At 38.9% G+C, this 21222-nt stretch overlaps 1 protein-coding gene across 5 annotated transcripts in view; it reads right to left on the minus strand.

Moving 5' to 3' along the window:
* Positions 1-21222, minus strand: part of kif17 (kinesin family member 17) — a 92270-nt gene that overhangs the window by 65524 nt on the left and 5524 nt on the right. For 4 of the 5 annotated variants that reach the window (XR_006309255.1, XM_043675541.1, XM_043675542.1 and 1 more), the window contains exons 2-3: positions 15610-15756; positions 14790-14891 (exon numbers count right to left, since the gene is read on the minus strand). Coding sequence is in view for 4 of the 5 variants with exons in the window: in XM_043675541.1 (XP_043531476.1) it covers positions 14790-14891; positions 15610-15756 (249 nt within the window). In the remaining variant the exon portion in view is untranslated. Of the gene's footprint in view, positions 1-537; positions 621-14789; positions 14892-15609; positions 15757-21222 lie in introns of those variants that run through there. The other variant, XM_043675545.1, reaches the window with a different exon arrangement.

The raw sequence follows: 21222 nt of genomic DNA on the forward strand, positions 1-21222 counted from the left end.
TGCCCGCACTGTTGCTTCAAGGACATGGATAAGAGCTGAAAGAAGTTTAACAATCTGACAAGAATGAGTTCAACCTTTAAATGGTGTAGCTTACCAACTGCACCAGTAGTCTCATCCATTGCTAATTCACTGCAGTTCTGATACCAGCTGACCAACAATCATTGTCAATTAATCCTCAGCCCTTTAATTCAAATGCTTTACCCCACACTCATACACTTAGCATTGTTGAAAGCCTCACACCGAACAATTCAAATACATATTCTGTTAGCAAAAATGACCCCAAGCTCCAGTTGCTTGACACTTTAACACACCACTGCATTCCCTAGCCAAAATTTCTGCTTCAGGCCTGCTGCAGTGTTCCAGTAATGCTCAGTGAAATTGGAAGAACAGCATCCCAAAATCTGCCTTGGGCTCCTTCAGGACTCAATATTGAGTTCAATAATTTTAGCACCTGAGCACCTTTATCCATGTCCTTTACCCATCCCCATACCTCAGGCCTTGTCATCACATGGGCTGCTTTCATCACAGCCTACTTACTCCTCCATCTTGCACACTAGTCACCAACATCTCAGGCATGCTTCATGGACAATGACCGCATGCAAACCCCTCGCTCCACCAGGATCTTCATGTCCCCATCAGCAAAGTGAGATGCCAATTTCCTTCTGTCTGACATACCTAGGGCAAATGACAAGAACTGTGAAGACAGCTGCAGACTGTCAGGACTTGACTTTGAAGATGGCACCAATCCCAGGAGGACCTGGCAGTGCCAAGCACTTCTGCCTGCAGCTAGTGGCAGAATATGATGAGTGGTAATGTGATGAGTTTGGGACAACAGCTTCAGAAAATGCACTAAGCCTTGTGGAGAGAAACTCTACATGAAACTCACCAAAAATGAATAAGCCTAATTCTGTTAAGATTGTGTAACTGAAACTCGAACGAATTTTATTCCATGAATATTCATAACAGGTTGCCAATGCACATTTAACAACAGAAAATAAAAGTTTATACTGTGCAAAAGGAACATGAAAAAAAATTACAACATATAAGAACTGTTTGAAACAGTCTCATAAGGAATATCAGATAAAAAGTCTCAACCCTCAACAACAATTTACAAATAATCAAACCTCAGCGAAGGACTACCCTGTTTAAATTTTAAAGTCTCTTTGTCAGTGGGCACGGCTATAATTTTTTTTTGCAAACTTCTGTAATTACTTGACGCAGGCATTTTCTTTAGGAAATGTCTCTTCCTGAGACACATAAACATAGCTCACTTGTTTCTTAACATGGATTTTTAAAATTCTTTTTCCGTAGTCTTCTGCTTTTTTAAAAACTGGTACTAGGCACTCTCTTTCTCTTATTTTGACTGCTTTGGAATCTGAAACAAAAACAGAAATTGCTGGACGAACTCAGCTGGTCTGGCAGCATTGATGTTTTGAAGCAACTACACTGCTGTTTAGGCCCTTTTCTTTCTAAATGTCCTGCTCCTCTCAGAAAGAAACCTACACACTTACCTTTTATGACGGCATTGTCTCTCTTTATAAAAGGAAACTAATTTTTCTCTGATTCCCTGTGCCAGAGAATACCTTGTTGCTACAGTTCCATTTCTTCTCCTATCTCTATCCCTTCTTTTCTAAAACACTGATCTTCTACCATGTGTCTACTAAAATATGAACTATTCACTTCAAAAGATTTTTTGAAACCTTATCTAAATGGTACAAACAAATTTTCAGTCAGATAGACACACAATTCACAAAACTGAAAAATAAAACTAAAACCATGGCCTTCCCTTCTTAATTCATGCAATATACAAAATAAAACTACAAATCAAGTAGTAAATTCTTCTATCCCATCTTAAACCCAAATTGCCAAACAACAGTAATAATTTTAAGCTTCAATAACAGGCCTGAATGTCACAGTAGAAACTCAAATTGTTGCCATCATGGTTTTGAAAACCACTGTTGAAAGAGACTTCTAGTATCACAGAATATCTCACAAGATTAAAATGTTTGCTGAGGCATTGTCTGAGAAAAATGTCAGTGTTTCCATCTAATTCTGCCCCTAATGCTCCATCAGTGTCTTTGGTGTTGCCCCTCAGCTAGTTTGCTTAGGCCAGGGTGGGGCAGTTAGAAGCTGGAGCCATACTCGGTTGTTTGAGATTGAAGTTAACTTTGGAAGACAATCTCCTCAATGGAACATCAACTGATTTCCATCTCTTACACTGCAGTCCCTGGAGAAACATCTGATTGGAAGACAATGTAATGGTTACAGAGGAAGTGTTTTTTACGGTATATGGGAAGGTATAGTTAAGCACATTGTTATGATTAAAATATTTTAATCACAGATAATCTGGAAAGAAAGAGCTTGCATTTTACTTTTCTCTTCCCCCTAATGCTCCTGAGGTCCTCACCTGATTGGTGATAGAAAGGGCTATACCTTCAAAATGGACAGATTGTGTTTCTGGTAGCATATTACTGCAAAACTTAATCTCTGAGCCAAGTAACGCAGTTGGAATGTTGCTTACTGATACAAATATTCTTGCTTTACAGTGTTTCTTGTGGCAACATGGTAGGCCTGTTGTGCACAATTGCATGGTTTCTTGTCTGGAGTTTTGAGCATGTCTTAAGGGGATAACACGTTGCCCAGAGCCAGCTTTTGACCTGCCATGTTGGTGGAACAGAGGATTGATGCAGAATGAAGGAACCGTAACTGGTGCTCAATAGTGTGCATTTATTTGCATGCTGCACTGATTGTGGTCATACACCAGCTGCATTTTAAATTTACAAGTAAAGTTGTCAAGCTCAAATGAGGAACAGAAAGCTAGTGAGAGTTTAAACAATAGCCTGCATCATTTGGATACCTGCAGCCTGGCAAATCCTTGCATCCCTCTATTTATTTCTGGCAAACTCTGGCAGTAAACTCATTTATACAGTAGTGCAATACAAACTCTCAGATGTGGCTCACGTCTGCATTAACAGCCTGAACAGAGCCAGATCCACAAAACTTAAGTGCCATTGTCATCTTGATCACCACAGACACCAGTGATCCTGCCCTGCTTTAAGAGTCGATGTTACTGCAACACTGCAGACTTCATTCATGATCTCTATTGTGAAGCAATAATGTCTTGAGCATTGGTCCTTGTTGAATTGGAGGTAAGAAAATTAATACCTGAAGGCCCTAGGCCTCTTGTTGAATTCCTTTTTCCAATCATCTCTTCATCACACCCTCCTAGAATCTTGTCCTGTTCCTCCTGGTTTTTTGTCATTATCCTAATCAAGTTTATTCCCAGAGGAAGTCTTAATGGGTTACTCACATCTGGAAACAATTTCCATCAGCTACTTCAATTGAAAAAAAATTCAAAAAAAGCAAGGTCACTTTTTCCAATGTAACCATACTTTAGCCACTTACAGGAAAACTCCAAAACCTTCACAATTGAACCGACAGTCAATGGGATTAATCCAGCAACTAACATGGACTTCATGATCCCTTTAAATTGACTAAGTCAAAGTCTTTTTTTCAAATATTATTTGAACCATTAAGAGCCTTTTTCCCTCTCTCTAACATCCAAAAGTGCTATTACACAGCTGAACATTCTTTTTCTCCATCACCAAATCATCTATGGTAGTTCATCTTTTAACCACCACCAGTAAATCACCCATTTGAATAATTTGAATGTAAAGCTAGTAAAGGGCAATGCACACCAAATGTAAGGGAGAAGTAGGGAGAAAGGGATGAAGCCCCATATAGGTCCTTTTATTTTCTTTTTGTTTGGTTTTTTTCTTTTATTCTCTTTTCTGCACTGAGTGATTAAACATAAGACCATAAGAAATAAAAACAGGAGCAGGCCTTTCGGCCACTTGAGCCTGCTCTGCTACTCAATTGGATCATGGCTGATCAGGCATTCCTCACGCCTACTTTCCTGCCCTTTCTCCATGACCACTGATTCCCTTACTGATCAAGAATCTACTTCAGTCTTAAATATACACAGGGTCTCTGCCACCCAGCTCTCAGTGGCAAAAAGTTCCAAAACTCTCAACCTTCTGAGAGAAGCAATTCCTCATTTCAGCTTGAATTGATGCTCTTTTATTCTAAGACTATGCCCTCTGGTGCTAAACTCACCCATGAGGGGAAATATCGTCTCAGCTTTTACTCTGACAAGCCCCGTAAGAATCCTAAACTTTACAATGAGATCACTTCTCATTCTTCTAAATTCCAATGATCAGATTCCTCACCTTTTTAGTCTTTGCTTATAAGACAATCCCTCCATTGTAATGAACCTCTGCTGAACTGCCTCCAATGAAATGAAACCTTTTCTTAAATTAGGGGACTAAAACTGTTCACAATCCTCAAGATGAGGTCTCACCAGCACCTTGTAAAGTTGCAGTAAGACTTCTATATTCTAACACTCCAACACCCTTGAAATAAGGGCCAACATTCCATTGGCCTTCCCGATCAGATGTTGCACTTGTGCATTAGCTTATTGTACTTGGTCACAACTACCCCCAAGTCCCTGTGCGTTGCAGCTTTCTGCAGTTTTTCTCCACATAAATTATATTCTGTTCTTTTGTTCTCCCTTCCAAAGTGAACAACTTCACATTTTCCCACATTATACTTTAACTTTTTGATGATTTACTTATTCTATCAATAGCTCCCTGAAAACTATTTGCATCTTTCTCACAACCTACCCTTCCACCCATTTTAGTGTCATCTGCAAATCTGGATGCAATACATTCCTTTCCTTCCTCCAAGTTATTAATATGTATTGTACACAGTTGTGGTCCCAGCGCTGATGCCCGTGGAACCCTACTAGTCACAGGTTGCCAACCTGAAAAATAATCCCTTATCTCCACTGGTTGAATCCTGCCCATAAGCCAATTCTCTATCCAACATACTACCTCCAATGTTGTGGGCTCTTATCTTATGATGTAATCTTTTGCAAGGTACCTTGTTGAATGCCTTCTGGAAGTCCAAATATAGCACATCTACAGCTTCACTCTATCCATCTATTTGAAGCTTTCTCAAAAAATTGTGATAAATTAGTCAGCCACAATTTCCCTTACATGACACCATGCTGACTCTGCTTGATAGGATTATGATTTTCCAAATATTTTGCTCTTCCTTCCTTAACAATTTATTCCAGTACTTTTCCAACAATAAATGTTAGGCTAATTAGCCTATATACCCAGTTTTTGCCTCCTTTCCTTTTTGAATTAGGGTGTCACATTATCAGTTTTCTAATCCTCTGGTATTTCTCTAGAATCCACCAATGTTTGGAACATCACAACCAATTCAGCCACTATATCTGTAGCTACCTGTTTTAGGATCCTACAATGCAAGCTGTCAGGGCCAGGGGACTTATCTGACTTAACTCAATTAGTTTGTCTAATGCTACTTCTTTATTGGTATGAAATTCCTCCTCAATATTCTTTTGTATTAATGGGATATTCAAAGCATTTTCTACTGTTAAAGACTGATGCAAAATACTGGTTTAACTCTTCTGCCATTTCCTTGTGTTACAACATGGGGTAGACCCTCCTGCTTAATTTAAACCAGCAACACAGAAAAGATTTATCCCGTGCAGTAATCTGTGAAAATTCGAGAGGCCAGAAACTATTTAAATTAAAAACTGACAACTTTATTTCTTAAAGTATAACAGAGAATAATTAACTAACAACTATTTACAACTCCTTCCTCAAACCTATCTTTTACCTTCCTTTTTATAATACTAGTCCAATAAAAATTCCCAATTAAGATGGCCAAACTTCAAATTTTCAAAACCAGCCAGATGTCGAATCTTCTATTTATGTCTTTCTCGTCTTTTTTTCTTCTTCTTAAGGATTTCTGTTTTGCAGGTTATTGATCAATAAAGGTGCCTTTAAGAGAGCTATTTTTTGGACAGTCTATACATGCTGGTGGCTTGGCAATTCTCCTTCCAACTGTTCAATTTTCTCCGGTCTTATACCCCCAAAGCATCGGATTGTATCATTGGCTTTTAAGATTGTCAATATACTAAATTCAAACTTGATTGGTGTTTGGTATTTTTCAGGGTATCATTTAAACTGATTGGCCTAATTCAAATTAGTTTTGTCATCTCCAGGCAACCAGCTAATCGAGGAAAATTGACGTTTCAGACAGGAGCCCTTTATCAGTAGCAGGGCTCCTGTCCGAAACATCGATTTTCCTGCTCCTTGGAATGCTGTCTGACCTGTTCTGCATTTCCAGCACCACTCTAATCTTGACTCTAATCTCCAGCATCTGCAGTCCTCACTTTCGCCTAGTTGATTTTAACCTTACAGTGAATCCTCTTGCAAGGATGCCTACCTTGAAGAAGTTCTCCTCATCTCTCTACAAAGATCTCAGTGAGTCTCTCTCTCACTGCAACCCCCCAGATCATCTCTTTTGCCCTGAAGCTCTTCAACCATGTCCTGAAATAGACTCGCTACCACAGCCACATTTGCTTCCTCAATGCTTGCCTCCGCAACCAACTGATCCCACATGGACTCCGGACTACATTCAGACTAGCACAGTTTGGATCTGAACAGGACAACCAGTACAGACTACAAATTCAAAACCACCAGCAACAGTTCTCCTTCTGGATCCTCCGTTCCACACTCGCAGCCATGCACCACCATCTAACTTCTCTATAGTTGGCTATGCCTCAACTGAGGGCCACACTCTCTCAGAACTGCACAGGACTATGTCCTAAGAAGAATTCATACTCTCAACAAACAGTATTTCTACACCATCTCAAATTCAAAACTGTAAGTACAACAAACTTTTATATACCCACTTCAATAACCAGCGCTCCTCGAACATTGCAGAAGCTTCCCCCTGCCTCCAGAACTGCCGCCATTAGCCACCAGGTCAGGACAGCAACCATCGCCGTGGCAAATCTTTTTACCTTCCTGATGAAGGGCTCCTGCCCGAAACATCAATTTTCCTGCTCCTCAGATGCTGCCTGACCTGCTATGCATTTCCAGCACCACTCTAATCTTGACCCGGAACCAGCTAATCAAGTTCTTCAACCAAATGTTATGTTATATCTTGTTCAGAACTCTTGGTACTGTGTCAGGTAGTTCTGCTAGCTTTTAACTCTCTTAAAGGTAGAGTAAATCCACATCTTCAAAATACCTCCCACCTTAAGAAAAATTGTTTTCTATTCTTTAAAGAAATTACCCTAACATACAGATAACTTTAAGTTCACCCTAACTTCTTCCCACATAATTGTATATATGTATATAACATTAAATTAAGACAAATCTCATCTCAACTTTATCAGTTAAATCCGCGATTACGCATCTTCGATTATGTTCTTATGACCCGCAACACGTACGATTTTAAAATTAAGACTCCAACGAAATCGTCTCATATTCTTGTCTTTAAAGCATTCTAAGAACGTAAGCAGATTGTGATCAGTGTACACAATCGTCTCCGACACATTACACATTAAAATGTATTAAGGCCAGTACCTAACTCAATAGTGCTTTTTCAATTGTGGAGTATTTCCTCTGGTGGATGTTGATCTTCTTCGAAAAGTAAACAACCAGCAGATCAATCCCATCCTCATCGTCCTGGTAGGAGTGCAGCTCCAACTCCAAAGTCACTAGCATCGATGGGACTTTAAAAGGTTTTGAAACTGGTTTGGTGGTTAATATTGATATCAAATGGTCGAATGCCTCCTGTCATTGCTCTGTCCACTGACACTTTGTGTTCTTCTTCAGCAAATCGATTAACGGTGCCACTACACTGCTGAAGTTTGGTACAAACTTCCAGTAGAATCCGCTGTGTCCTAAGAATCGAAGCACCTGTTTCTTTGAGGTTGGTCATGGAAATTTCTTGATGAGCTTCATCTTTGCATTCCGTGGGGTTAACCTTCCATGACCGATGTTATGTCCCAAGAACGTCCCAAGAGCTTTCGCAAATTCAGTTTTAATTATGTTTATCACTAGTTTTGCTTCTCGTAGTCTTTGAACTCTGCCCACTGTACTATTTGATCTTTCCATGACTTACTAAAGATCATCCAAATAGATCGTACAGTTTGTTAACCCAGCCACAACTCTGTTCATTAGTCTTTGGAATGTAGCAAATGCGTTCTTCGTTTCAAAGGGCATCACTTTAAACCCTGATACAGCTCACTTGGGGTTTCAAGCACAGAAATTTCTTTTGTCATCTCTGATAAAGGATCCTGCCAGTAAGCATTAAGTCCAACTTGGTTATGTAACTGGCTTATCCAACTTTCTTAATACAGTCCTCCAATCTAGGAAATGGATATGAGTCTGATTTTGTAACAGTATTGACCTTCTTATAATCCACGCAGAATCAGGTCCTGCCTGGTTTGGGAACTAAGACGGTTGGCGAACCATCACTCGCTCTGGCTTGATTTAATGATGTCCTCATTGAGCATGGCCTCCACCTCCATCTGGACCTGTCTGGTTTTGAAAGGATTAAGCCGATAGGGGTTTTGTTTTATCAGAACAGTATTCCCTACGGCTACTTAATGTACAATAGCATTAGTCCTCCCCATCTGATTCTTACATTTGTCCCTATACTGCAGTAACAAATCTTTCAATTGTGTTCTATGCTCCTGAGACAGATAGCTTACTAACCTATCCAAGTCCTCAAAGACTTCTTCATTTTTAAATCTATTTTGAGGCACATCAAAATCCATGGTGGCTCAGTGGTTAGCACTGCTGTCTCACAGCAGCAGGGTCCCAGGTTCAATTCCAGCCTTTGGCGACTGTCTGTGTGGAGTTTGCATGTTCTCCCCATGTCTGCGTGGGTTTCCTCCAGGTGCTCCGGTTTCCTCCCACAGTCCAAAAAAATGTGCAAGTCAGGTGAATTACCCATGCTAAATTGCCCATAGGCAATTTAGAAGGAAATGGGTCTGGGTGGGTTACTCTTTGGAGTGTCGGTGTGGACTTGTTGGGCCAAAGGGCCTGTTTCCACATTGTAGGGAATTAATATAATCACATCATCTGGATTTGATTCCTCATTCTGTGGGGCAGTAACTCACACCAGTTTCTCCTGTCCTTTCTTTTTTTTAAAGTCCCTACAATGTGGAAACAAGCCCTTCGGCCCAACAAGTTCACACCAACCCTCCAAACATTAACCCATCCAGACCCATTCCCCCTACCTTAGCACAGCTAATCCACCCTAATCTACACATATTTGGATTGTAGGAGGAAACCAGAACACCCAGAGGAAACCCATGCAAACACGGTGAGGCAGCAGTGCTAACCACTGAGCCACCATACCACCTCTCCCGTATAATACAGTTTCAACATATTCACATGACATACCCAATACCTTGCTTTTCTATCTGGCATCTTTACTAAATAGTTCACCTGACTCAACTTTTTCTCAATTTGACAGGGACAACTAAACTTGGCTTTGAAGGGATTGCATACCACTGGCAATAGTACTAACACGTCATCCCCTTGGGAAAACGTTCGAGCTTCAGAGCTTTTATCTGCCACCTGCTTCATTCTATGCTGTGTCCTCTTTAGGTGCTGTTTAGCTAACTCACCTATTCTATTTAATTTGTCTCTCACCTCCGATGCATAATCTAAATGCGAGATCTCCAACTTTGGTCCTGTCAATTTTTCTTTAATTAATTTCAAAGGACCTTTCACTTCATGCCCTAATATTAACTTGAAGGGAGTGAACTGAGTAGATTCATTTGGGGCATCTCTGATGGCAAACAATACAAATGGGATACCTTCACTCCAATCATTCGGGTAGTCTTGACAGTATGCTCTCAACATGGTCTTCAAGGTCTGATGTGACCTTTCTAAAGCTCCCTGGGATTCAGGATGATACACACTGGTTTTAAAGTGCTGTAATCCTATGCCATCCACCTATGCTATCCATAACCTCCTTAAACAGCCTAGCAGTAAAATTTGAACTTTGGTCTGACTGAGTCTCTGTGGATAATTCATACAATGTGAAGAAAGCTACTAACACCTCTACTATCTTTTTTGCCTTGATACTTCATTTGGAATTGCCTCAGGAAATCTGGTAGACACATCCATTATAGTCAACAAGTACTGGTTCCCACTTTTAGGAGGGAGGGGACCTACATTATAATCCATGTGAAAGGTTCTTCAAATGTGGGAATTGGCAACAAAGGTGCTAGTTTTATTACTACCATCTGGCACTTATGACACAAATGGCAAAAATTCACCACATCCTTGTGCATTCCAGGCCAATAAAAATGTTTTTGTACCTTAGCCTGAGTCGTATGAACCCTTAGGTGAACTCCTATAGGTAGTTCATGTGCTACCGTAACACCTCCCGTCTGTATGCTACTGGCAACATAATCTGGTGTACTTCAGCCCATTTCTCCTCTGTACTAACCTGCCATGGTCTCCACTTCCACCTTAAGATTCTGTATTTCAGATAATAACCTTCTGGAATACTCTCTGCTTTATTTTCGGAGTACATTTCCACATATATATCTTTTACCATCTTGTCTTGCTATTGCAAGTCTCTTAGTCTTTCAGGAATAAACACTTCTGTCTGACCCTCTGCCTATTCAGATTTTTTCTGCACCATTACTTCAAACAGGATATCTGCTAACTGAACCTCAACTCCTTCATTTTTCTCTTCACTTTTCGCTTTATGCTGTGAGTTATGATAGTGGGATCAGGTTACCATACAGTCTGGGAAAATACCAGGATAGTTCTGTTTTAACTCCTCAGTTTCTTGGTCTTCCTTGGGCTTCTCCACTACAAGGGGTGTCACTCCCACCTTGGATCCTGCCAAATCATCCCCAGAACAAACTGAATTCCTGGAACTGATACTTTGTCAATCACTCCCACTGTAACTTCCCCAGTCTTAAGTTGGCACTCCAACCTGATCTTACATAAGGAAACACGAACTTTCTGTCCATCTATCCCACAAATTACCACACTCTCGGGTAACAGATCAGAAAGAGTGCATATTTGCTCATCCCTTACTATTAGCAACTGGTTAGATCCTGTATCTCTCAAAATTATAACTTTCAGTCCTTCTCCCCCTGTTCTGAGCAAATTTTACCCAGAGAAGCAAATTCTTTGTAGAGATCAGATACTAATTACCCAGCCCCTGCCTAGGCTGTGCACTCTTCTGCAGCTCCTTGGCTCTCAGGGTCTCTTCACTACTTTCACTAATCCATTGGCTTAGCTTCTTTTACCACATCTTTTCCCACAGTACCTTTCTTTAACGACCAGCACTGCGACCCACTTTACCACAGTAGAAACACTTGAGGCTCTCTACCCTTGGTTTAGTAGTGTAGGATCTCCCCTTCTCCCAACATCTATTCCTCACAGGACGAAATTCTGGCCAGAAGCTTGTTTTATGCACCAACATGTACTCATCTGCTAATTCTGCTGCCCTTCTCACTTCCTGAACTTTCTGTTCCTCCATGTGAATTCTTACCATCTCTGGAAGTAAGTTTTTAAACTCCTCCAGCAGAATAATGTCTCGTACAGCCTCAAAGGTCTTATCTATTTATAAAGCATGCACCCATCGATCAAAAGGATTATGTTTAATTCTTTCAAACTTAACATAGGTCTGACCTGGTTCTTTCTTTAAGTTTCTGAACCACTGTCTGTATGCTTCTGGTACCAATTCATAAGCACTTAAAATAGCCTGTTTAACCTCTTTATAATCTCTTGATCCCTTATCTGACAGCGCAGCAAATACCTCACTAGCTGTGCTTACCAGTTTAGTCTGAACTAGCACTACTCATAAATCCTCGGATCACTCCATTTGCCTAGCCATTATCATGGACTGAATGGCCTATTTCTTTCCTGTACATTCCGTTTAAATCTAAAAACAAGTACCCTTTTCTAGTTGGAAGATAGTTTGAAAGTAAGCTTCCATTTACATTCTTTCCTGGAAGGTTAAAATTCATTACAGCTATTCTCCCTTGGTGTCATAACAATATTAGCTGAACACCATTTGCACTGCTCTAAATAATTATTGTATTCCCATTCTATGCCTCAGAAACTAACCATACTTGCGCTGAATTGGAAACCACAGAGTCTAATTAAGGAGGAAACCGCACACCATCTATCCTGAGCACAGCACACCTCTGAGACAGAGAGAGCACAGAATGCTCTATGAACATCACACCCAAGAAATAAACAAGACCAGGTTTAATAAATAATAAACAAGTTGAATTCATGTTACTGCTTTGTTCTCTGCTACAAAGCATTAGCTTGAATGTCCCTAGTTGTATCTTTTAAATTTCAGATTGACAGTTTTTGACCTCTAGAACTAACACCAAAGACTAACATTTTGAAGGACAGTGTTTTCAATTTTGTATGCCAGCCATATGGAGAACACTAAAGTAATATGATGTGACTTAATCAATAGTTTGATGTATATCAATTTCATTGATTGATTTCAATGACTTATTGATAGAAGGGCAAAAGAGGTACCTGCCCTGTTCATATAATCTTGAAGTACTGCAGCAACCCTATAAGAGAATCCTTAGATCCTCATGAGTTTGAAAGGGACAGAAAAAGAAAATGTTAGGTTTCACAGGACTTAAAGGACAGATATTTATATCTTGGAGCAATGTGGTAGGGTCAAAACAGAATTATCATCAGGCCATAAGAAGCTCCCTGCAAATACATCCCAAATGCTGCAGGGACATAAGTGGTTAGTCAAAAGTTTCAACCCCATCAGAACTTCAGGGTATACCTCAGAGTGAAAAATTAATGGCTGTGACAGACAACCCAAATTCCTACCTCACAATGAAAACCAGACCCATTTTTCACACCTCTAGCAATACATGAAGAGCAGCAAGAAAAATAAATGGCAGGTAGCATAAGATGATTCAAAAATAAAGACAACCAACCAGGAGGCTCCCTAGTTCAGTAAGGAAGCAATCCAAGAACTTTGTATCCTGTTTCAATCAAATCAACAAATATCATCTCAAGAACAAAATTAAAATGTGGCAAGGTATGCTTCTGAAGCCTTCATTTCTACTGTGTACATAAATATCTAAAGTAATTCATTTTTACATAGAGTCATAGAATAACAAAGCATGGAAACAGTCCTTTGGCCTAAACTGGTCAATGCTGACCATGGCGCCCATTCAGAGTATACACATTTGATCCATATCCCTCTAAATCCTCCCCACCCAGTGTTTTTTAAATGTTGCTACTGTACCTGCCTTAACCATTTTCTCTGGCAGCTCATCCCATATATGTACCACTCTCTGCATGAAGAAGTTGCCCCTCAGGTTCTTCTTAAATTTTCCCCCTCTCACCTTAAACCTATGCCCTCTAGTTTTCAATTCTCCATCCCTGGGGAAAAAAAGACTATATGCACACATCCTATCTATGCCCCTCATGAATTTATACACCTCAATAAGGTCACCCCTCATTCTCCCATGTTCCAAGGAATAAAGTCCTATCGTGGCCAAACTCTCACTATAACTCAGGCGCATCTAAACATTAGTATTTACAACAAATCATTCTTTCTGTGCTTCTCCTGACTCTCTCAATGTGTCATTCTTAAGCCTATCCTAGTGTGACCTATGGCTGTAGGTACTCAACTATAAAATGATGTAATTTCAATCAAGAAAGTCCTGTTCTCAGGGTTTCAGGGTGACTGGAGAATTCCTCCACAGGCTGTGTCATTGCTGCAGGTGCGTGGACATCTGATACTTATATCTGTGGCATTGTAGCCAGGATATTGTCAGAGTTTGTCACCTTTGCTGCATCCGGGGGATCAGCTGTATCTGTATATCCCATGGAATGAATTAAGGTAGTTGAAGACTAGCTTCTGTGATGCTGAAACAATGGGAAAAGCCCAGGAGAGATCAACACTTCTGGATGAAGATGATTGCAAATGCTTCAGTCTTGTCCTTCATGCTCACATGCTGGGTTTCCCCATCATTCAGGTTGAAACTCATGGAGTTTCCTCCTTCCATTATTAATTATGCACCATCATTTACATTCGTATGCTTCAGGATCTCCGAGCTTTCATTATTAGGACTGCTCTGTAGCATGCTGTTTCTCTGTTTAATATACAGGGTGCACATAATCCTGTGTTCCAGCTTCATCAGATTGGCACCTTATTTTTAGGGGTTCTTGGTAATGCTCCAGGTGTCTTTTCATATATTCTCATTGAATCACATGTTGTCCTCAGACTTGATTGTTGTTAATGGTGTGGTAATTATATTAAAATTAATAATAAAAAGTTAGAGAGCATTGATTAATTAAGTAGTTTAAGTACATATAAAGAGAGACTTTTCTTCTTGAAAGTGTGCTTCATTAATTAATTAGGTTATTTTTATTCATTTGGTACTCAAAAGAAACTAAAATGAAACTTGCAATTGATGACTGGTACAGACCTCAGGAGTTGCAGTACATTATTAACATCCAGAATATTTTTATTTGTTGAGCTCCTTTCACAATTTTTGTTTTTGTTACAATATTTGATGTCTAAATTAGCAAGCCTGGCTACTCAAGAAAAGTTAAACTACAGCCTGGAACTTTTTGTAATTATTTTTCATTTGTACATAGGATGCGAATATCACTGAGATGGCCAACATTTGTTATTCGTCCCTAACTGCCTTTGAGAAAGTGGTGGTAAGCTTGAACTACTGCTGTACATCTGGTGTAGATATACCCAAAGTGTTGCAAATAAAGGAACTCCAGATTTTTCATCCAGCAAGGCAGATTCTTACAACTCAAATAAACAGAAGTTTAATATAGACATTTGTCACACAAGAGATTTCTAATAATTTAAGTCAATGTATCTTGAGACAATGCTCATGTAAATTTAGACTTTACCTCCAGCTTCTGTTTAGTGTCTTTGCCCAGAAGGTCTCGGATCTCTTCATTGTAAATTTCCAAATATGAAGCCCTCACCAGGAACTTTGTATTTTCTGTACACTGTGGGTGAACACACAGTGGCAGTGAAACCACTTAAACTGCTTACATTTTGCTGCAAAGTAATCAAAGCACTGAATGATATCAAATCTAAAAATAATGATGTTGAATACGAGTTGATTATTTCATTTACAAATACCTAAGAATGTTGATACTGTATAAAGAGGAAGACAAAAAAAAGAGAAGACAACTATAACCAGTGGCATAAAATGTATTTTTTGAGGTCATTGTTCTTTACTGTCTCTCACAAGGATATAAAAGCAAGCAGCAACTCCTAATCCTGCCTTAATTTTACCTCCAGGGCGGCACAAGTTATTTGCCATCCAGTTTTAATTACTTCCCTGTGGATAATTGCCTCATCACTGGATATTACTGAGAGGATATTATTGATTCACTATGGTGAATCACAAATGCATATTTGTGTCTTGCCTTATTCAAGACTCATTGAAGTCCATCTGATACTGCTATTACTAATTCTCTTGAAGCACGTGTCCATCACTAAATATTTTGATATTAAAGCAGAACGGAATTCATTTTATTCACCTTTGAAACACTGGAATATAAGATAAACTCTACAAACCTAAAGCTATTACTGGAAAAATAAGAATGTATGACAAATTGCATTGTATCACAGACTCTTTTACAGCATTCAGCACCACAACAATTCAATAATTAACCACAAGAATCCAAATTTATAAACTCTGAGCTGCAGCTGAACTACCTGGATACTCTCAAATATATGTTCAAAAGCCCTGGGAATAACTCCTCGTTGCGAAGTTGGATGAGAAATGCCTTGCATGGTGAATGACTTCCCGCTTCCTGTTTGTCCATAGGCAAATATTGTTCCATTGTAGCCTTCAGTGACACCCTAGAAAAGAATGGAATTACTCATAATTGAAAATTATAAATATGAAGGCATTAAATGGTATCTAGATCAGCTACAATATGGAAACAAAGAAGATTTTAAAATTTATATATGTTATACAGTACATTCAAAACAATTCTAAACTTTATTTTAAAAATATTGCCTTTTCACGTCCCTCCCAGTTTTCTTAAAATCAACTTCTTTCCTTTCCTTTAATGTCTCCCTGACGTGGGTATCTTTCTGATACCATAGGATGATTATTTCTATGTTAAAAAGTCATTTAAATCTAAATTTGAATGAGCAGCTAGATGGGAATGGAATTAAAAATAGTGTTTAGAGTTTCTACTGGGAGTAAAATACGTAGTTTCAGTTTTGCCAATAATGATTAGAAGACACAGAGGAGTTAAAGATTATTGGAAGCAAACCTCTTCTTCTAACTAGCAATTGACTGGCAGGTCTGTCATGTTGCTGCTAAAGAAAGGCAGGGAACATTTTCTTTAAATTATGGATAGGCAAGAAAAACTTGCACTTATATTGCAACTTTCACAATCACCAGACTTCTCAAAGTACTTTAAAAATATGTGCTATCATGAACTGTACCCATTGTTGTAATGTAGGAGCAGAACAATACTGTTGCTTAAAAAATGGATAAATAACTTGAGAGGTAACAGTGCATTCGCGCTCGTTTCCTGAAAAATGTGGTAACCTTTTTACATGATATTTTCAGTATTTTGTGTTAAAGGAATAGAGGCAAATTAAGGTGAGAAAAATCTTTTTCTCTTTAAAAGGCATCTGGATGAGTATATGAATAGGGTTTAGAGTGACATGGACCAAATGCTAGCAAATGGGACTAGATTAGGTTAGGATATCTGGTTAGCATGGACGAGTTGGACCAAAGGGTCTGCCTCTAGATCCCAACAAACAAAAAAGATATTGGGGAAATTAAATATAAATAATTCCTTCATGTGTTTCAACACTCTTAAACACAACGTCTGACAGGCGATTGTTCTGGATTGCTGGCTTCACCCCATCTTCTCTGTCAATCTTTCCCCTCCCCTCTCCCAGGATATCACTAGTCACATCCTGCCATTTGTTCCTTCTTACTGAGTTAACTATGCATCAGCCAATTTCTTAAACAGATTAATAACTTGCCCTTGGTTCCATGAGCTTCAACGTTAACCAACAGACTATCAAATGGCTACTGGATTTCCATATAAATAATTTGCAGACATTTCCTTTACATTATTTTAAACACTTCTTCAAAAATGCAACTGAGTCCGTTAAGCATGATCTATATTTTAGAAATCCATGTTTTGCACTCTCTGATCAGCTGAAAATATCCAACATGTTCACTTATCTTGCAACTAGAAAAATAAGTGATTCAGAGGATATTGCTGCAAATAGCTTATCTACACCACTGTGTGGCATTGTGCTGCTTCATGAGGCAGCTGGACAAATCAAAGCCTTCTGGATCAACTAAATTGAGTAGATTTTCAGGCAAATGACTGAAGATTTGCTTAAGCAATAAAAAAAGGGGTGAAATTATTTCTGCAGAAAATCAACGCTCTACTTCACTGCAGGTTTTTCTGGAACGTATACAGACAACTGAGAGAAATTCACACATTAAAAATGGAGCAACAGAAGAAAATTAACATACTGAAGAGGAGGAGTGTATAAATACTAAACCAGGTTAAAAGAGCATCAATGAAATATATTAGCCTTAAAGCTAACTGAAGTACTTAAACGAGTTTCCATCTGATCACCAGTGTGGCTGATGCTAGTGTTGAACTTTCAACAAGATTTGGGGCACTGATTATTACTACAGAGGAAGTTCTTCTAGATGCCAATCCTGTGTAGGAAAAGTAACTAATTTCCTCAAAACTTAAAGTTTACTCTATTGTTGAAACTGGTGAAATCCTAATTTCTGCTGGAGTTTCTGAGATATCATTGACCATAAAGAAGCAGCATCAAGGTAGAGACAGTGGAAGTAGTAGCACCATTATTTATTCAATTAGTATCAGGGAAATCATCATTTCTTCAACTTGGAATAGTATTCAAAATAATTTTCACCCTTCTTTTCATTGACATGATTTGTTTGGGATATTCTTCATGGGGGCTAGAAGTGCTTCATTCTTTTAATCCGTTGTATGAAGCAGAAGATGATTTCAGCTTGATGTTTTCACCTATACGGGAAGTTGATTGTTCAAGTCCTAAAATTTTGTCTTTTGAATCAGTTCTTCCTTGATCAGTCTTCACTGCTTTTGCCTTCAGTGTCATATCCAGACACTGGTATTGTATCTGTATTCCTGCGAGAAAATAATGGAGTACAAAATTCTCACTTCCTCAAAATGAGCCAAGAAGTTTGGCAAAAAGATTTTGGTGGTATGGGGAGCAATTGGATAAAAATGTAAATAGTGAAAGAGCAGAAAGAAAGACTTTGTAGGGAATTGTAGTATAAGGGCTTCACTACTGTTATGCCAGTAGCTAAGAGTGCATCATCACTGCTGTAAGATCAGTGGAACCGGAATTTAGTGGAAGAATGTTCCAAAGTAATCCTACTGAATCATTTCTCTTGTAAGTAGTGAAAATAGTTAATACATTTTCATCAGTTTGTATTAGTATGGCTTCCAGTCCTCAGATGTTTCAGAATCCTGTTACCATAATTCTACAAATATGGGAAGTTCTAAATAGTACAAATTTTAAGGAACTTGTTAATAATCACGAAATGTAATTTTGTTTCCGAAGGAGTTGGCTGGCTTCCTAAAGAAAAGTATTTTAATATTTGTTTAGTTAATAGCAGCAGCTAACAGTCATACTATATGACACTGTTTGCTGAAAAAGAGGCAAGCAGCCAGTGTGATGCTAAATATCCCCTCTAGCATGTGGTGTGGGATTACAAATTGCCATGTTGTCAACGGTACTGAGGAGCAAACATCATCCAAAGATATTTTACTTGATCACTAGCCAATGAGCCTTTTCAGAAGGAGGTTCAAATAGCTGTCAACATTCACTGTCATGATATATACTGAGTCATAGAGTCACATAGCATGGAAACAGACCCTTCAGTCTGACTTCTTCATGCTGACCATGTTTCTTAATATAAGCGAGTCCCACTTGCTTGTGTTTGGTCCATATCCTTCTAAACCTTTCTTATTCATGTACCTATCCAAATGTATTTTAAATGTAACTTTATCTGCATCTACCACTCTCACTGGTAGTTAATTCCACATACAAATCACCTTCTGAATGAAAATATTGCCCACAGGTCCCTTTTAAATCCTTCTCCTCTCACCTTAAAAATACGCCCCGTAGTTTTGAAGTCCCTAACTCTAGGGAAAAGACTTTGCTTTTCATCTTATGTATGCCCCTCATGATTTTATAAAGTCTAAGAAGGTCACCCTCAATCTCCTATGCTCCAGTGAAAAATTATCTCAGCCCATCCAGCCTATCCTTAAAAATCAAACCCTCCAGTCCAGTACATCCTAGTACATTTCTTCTGAATCATTTCCAACTTAATAATATCCTTCCTATAGCAGGGTGACCAGAACTGGGCACAGTGCTCCAAAAGGAGCCTCACCCATGTTCTGTACGGCCTCAACATGACGTCCTAACTCCTATACTCAATGGTCTGAGCAATGAAGGTAAATAATCTAACTGCCTTTTTAACCAACTTGTTCACCTCTGATGCAACTTTCAAATAACCAAGTACCTAATCCCTGTGTCTCTCTGTTCGACAACAGTACCCAGGGCCCTACCATTAACTGTATAAGCCCTGCCCTTGTTTGTTTTACCAAAATGTTTCTTATCCAAATTGAACTCCATCTGCCACTCCTCAGCACATTGGCCCAATTGATCAAGATCCCTTTGTAATCTGAGATAACCTTTTTCACTTTCAACTACAACACCAATTTTGGTGTCATCTACAAACTTACTAACCCATGCCTCCTAAATTCTCATCCAAATTGTTTATACACAGGTCTTTGTGCTAGAATGTACATTTCATCAGCATGAATTGGCTATAATACAATTGACGAATTGTGGACTTTGTTTGGATAACGCAAACTTTCTACTGAATGGGTATAGGGATTTTCTATTAGTGCTCTTCTATAGTGGGATTCTCTATAGCGGTTTTTCATAGTATGATTTTCTATATCACGAGGTTGCAAAGAAACACAACTGTCGGGTTATAGCCAAATGATTTGTAAATAACAAACAAAAGTTGACCCAGCACTGATCCTTGCAGAACATCGCTGGTCACAAGCCTCCAATCCAAAATAGCAACACTCGTTCACCATTCCCTGTCTCCTATCATCAAGACAAGTGTGTATCCAATTGGTAAGCTCTCCCTGAATCCCATGTAATCTAACTCTATTAATTAGTCTACTACGTGGAATCTTGTCAAAGATTTTACTAAAGTCCATGTAGACAACATCTATTGTTCTGCCCTCATCAATTGTTTTGGTTATATCCTCAAAAATTCAATCAAGTTTGTGAGACATGATTTCCCACACTTTAATCTCCCTAATCAGCCTTCCCTCTCCAAATGCAAGTAAACCCTATCTCTCACAGAATCCTCTCCAACATCATACCACCATTAATGTCAGTTTCACAGGTCCATAGCTTCCAGGCTTCTCCTTTATAGTCTTTCTTAAATAAAGGCACAACATTAGCCATTCTCCAATCCTCTGGCACCTCAGCGTGGCTGCAGTTGATACAATTTCTCGGTTAGGGGGCCTGCAATTTCTTCTTTAAGTTCCCACGATGTCCTGGGATACAGTTGATCAGGTCCTGGAGATTTATCCACCTTTATGTTTTTTAAAGACCTCCAGCACTTCCTCTTCCAAAATGTGGACTGTTTTCGAGAAATCAATATTTATTTTCCTGAGTTCCCTAACTTTCATTTCTTTCTCCATTGTAAAAACTGACACGAGATATTTGTTTCGTATCTCTCCCATTTCCTGTGGTTCCACACATAGATGAACTTGTTATCTTTAAGGGGCCCTATACTCTCTCTAGTTGCTCTTTTGCTCTTAATGTACTTGTAGAATTTCTTTTAATTATCCTTAACCTTATATGCCTTATTTTTGCCCTTCTGATTTCCCTCCTAGGAGCGTCCCTACAACCCCCTATACTCTTCAAGAGATTCACTTGGTCCCAGTCGTCTATACCTAATATATGACTCCTTCATATTCTTGACCAAATGTAATGGATTGCAACTAGTGCCTGCAGAAAAATATATATGTCAAACCAGAAATAACTTAGGGAAATGGTAACTGTTTCTTTTCTGGAACCAGTGGGATCTGTAGTTGTATAATGTATTTTAGACATACCAATTTAATTGACAAAAGCGGCATTTGGTATTTTAAGTATCAGGTTCATTAACATTTTAAAATAATATTAGTAGTTACCAGACAGGGTATTTGTGGTACTGATTCTTGTCAGGTGATACCTATTATAGGCGCTAACATT

This window comes from Chiloscyllium plagiosum, chromosome 34 (genome assembly GCF_004010195.1).
Source record: "Chiloscyllium plagiosum isolate BGI_BamShark_2017 chromosome 34, ASM401019v2, whole genome shotgun sequence".
NCBI lineage: Eukaryota > Metazoa > Chordata > Chondrichthyes > Orectolobiformes > Hemiscylliidae > Chiloscyllium > Chiloscyllium plagiosum.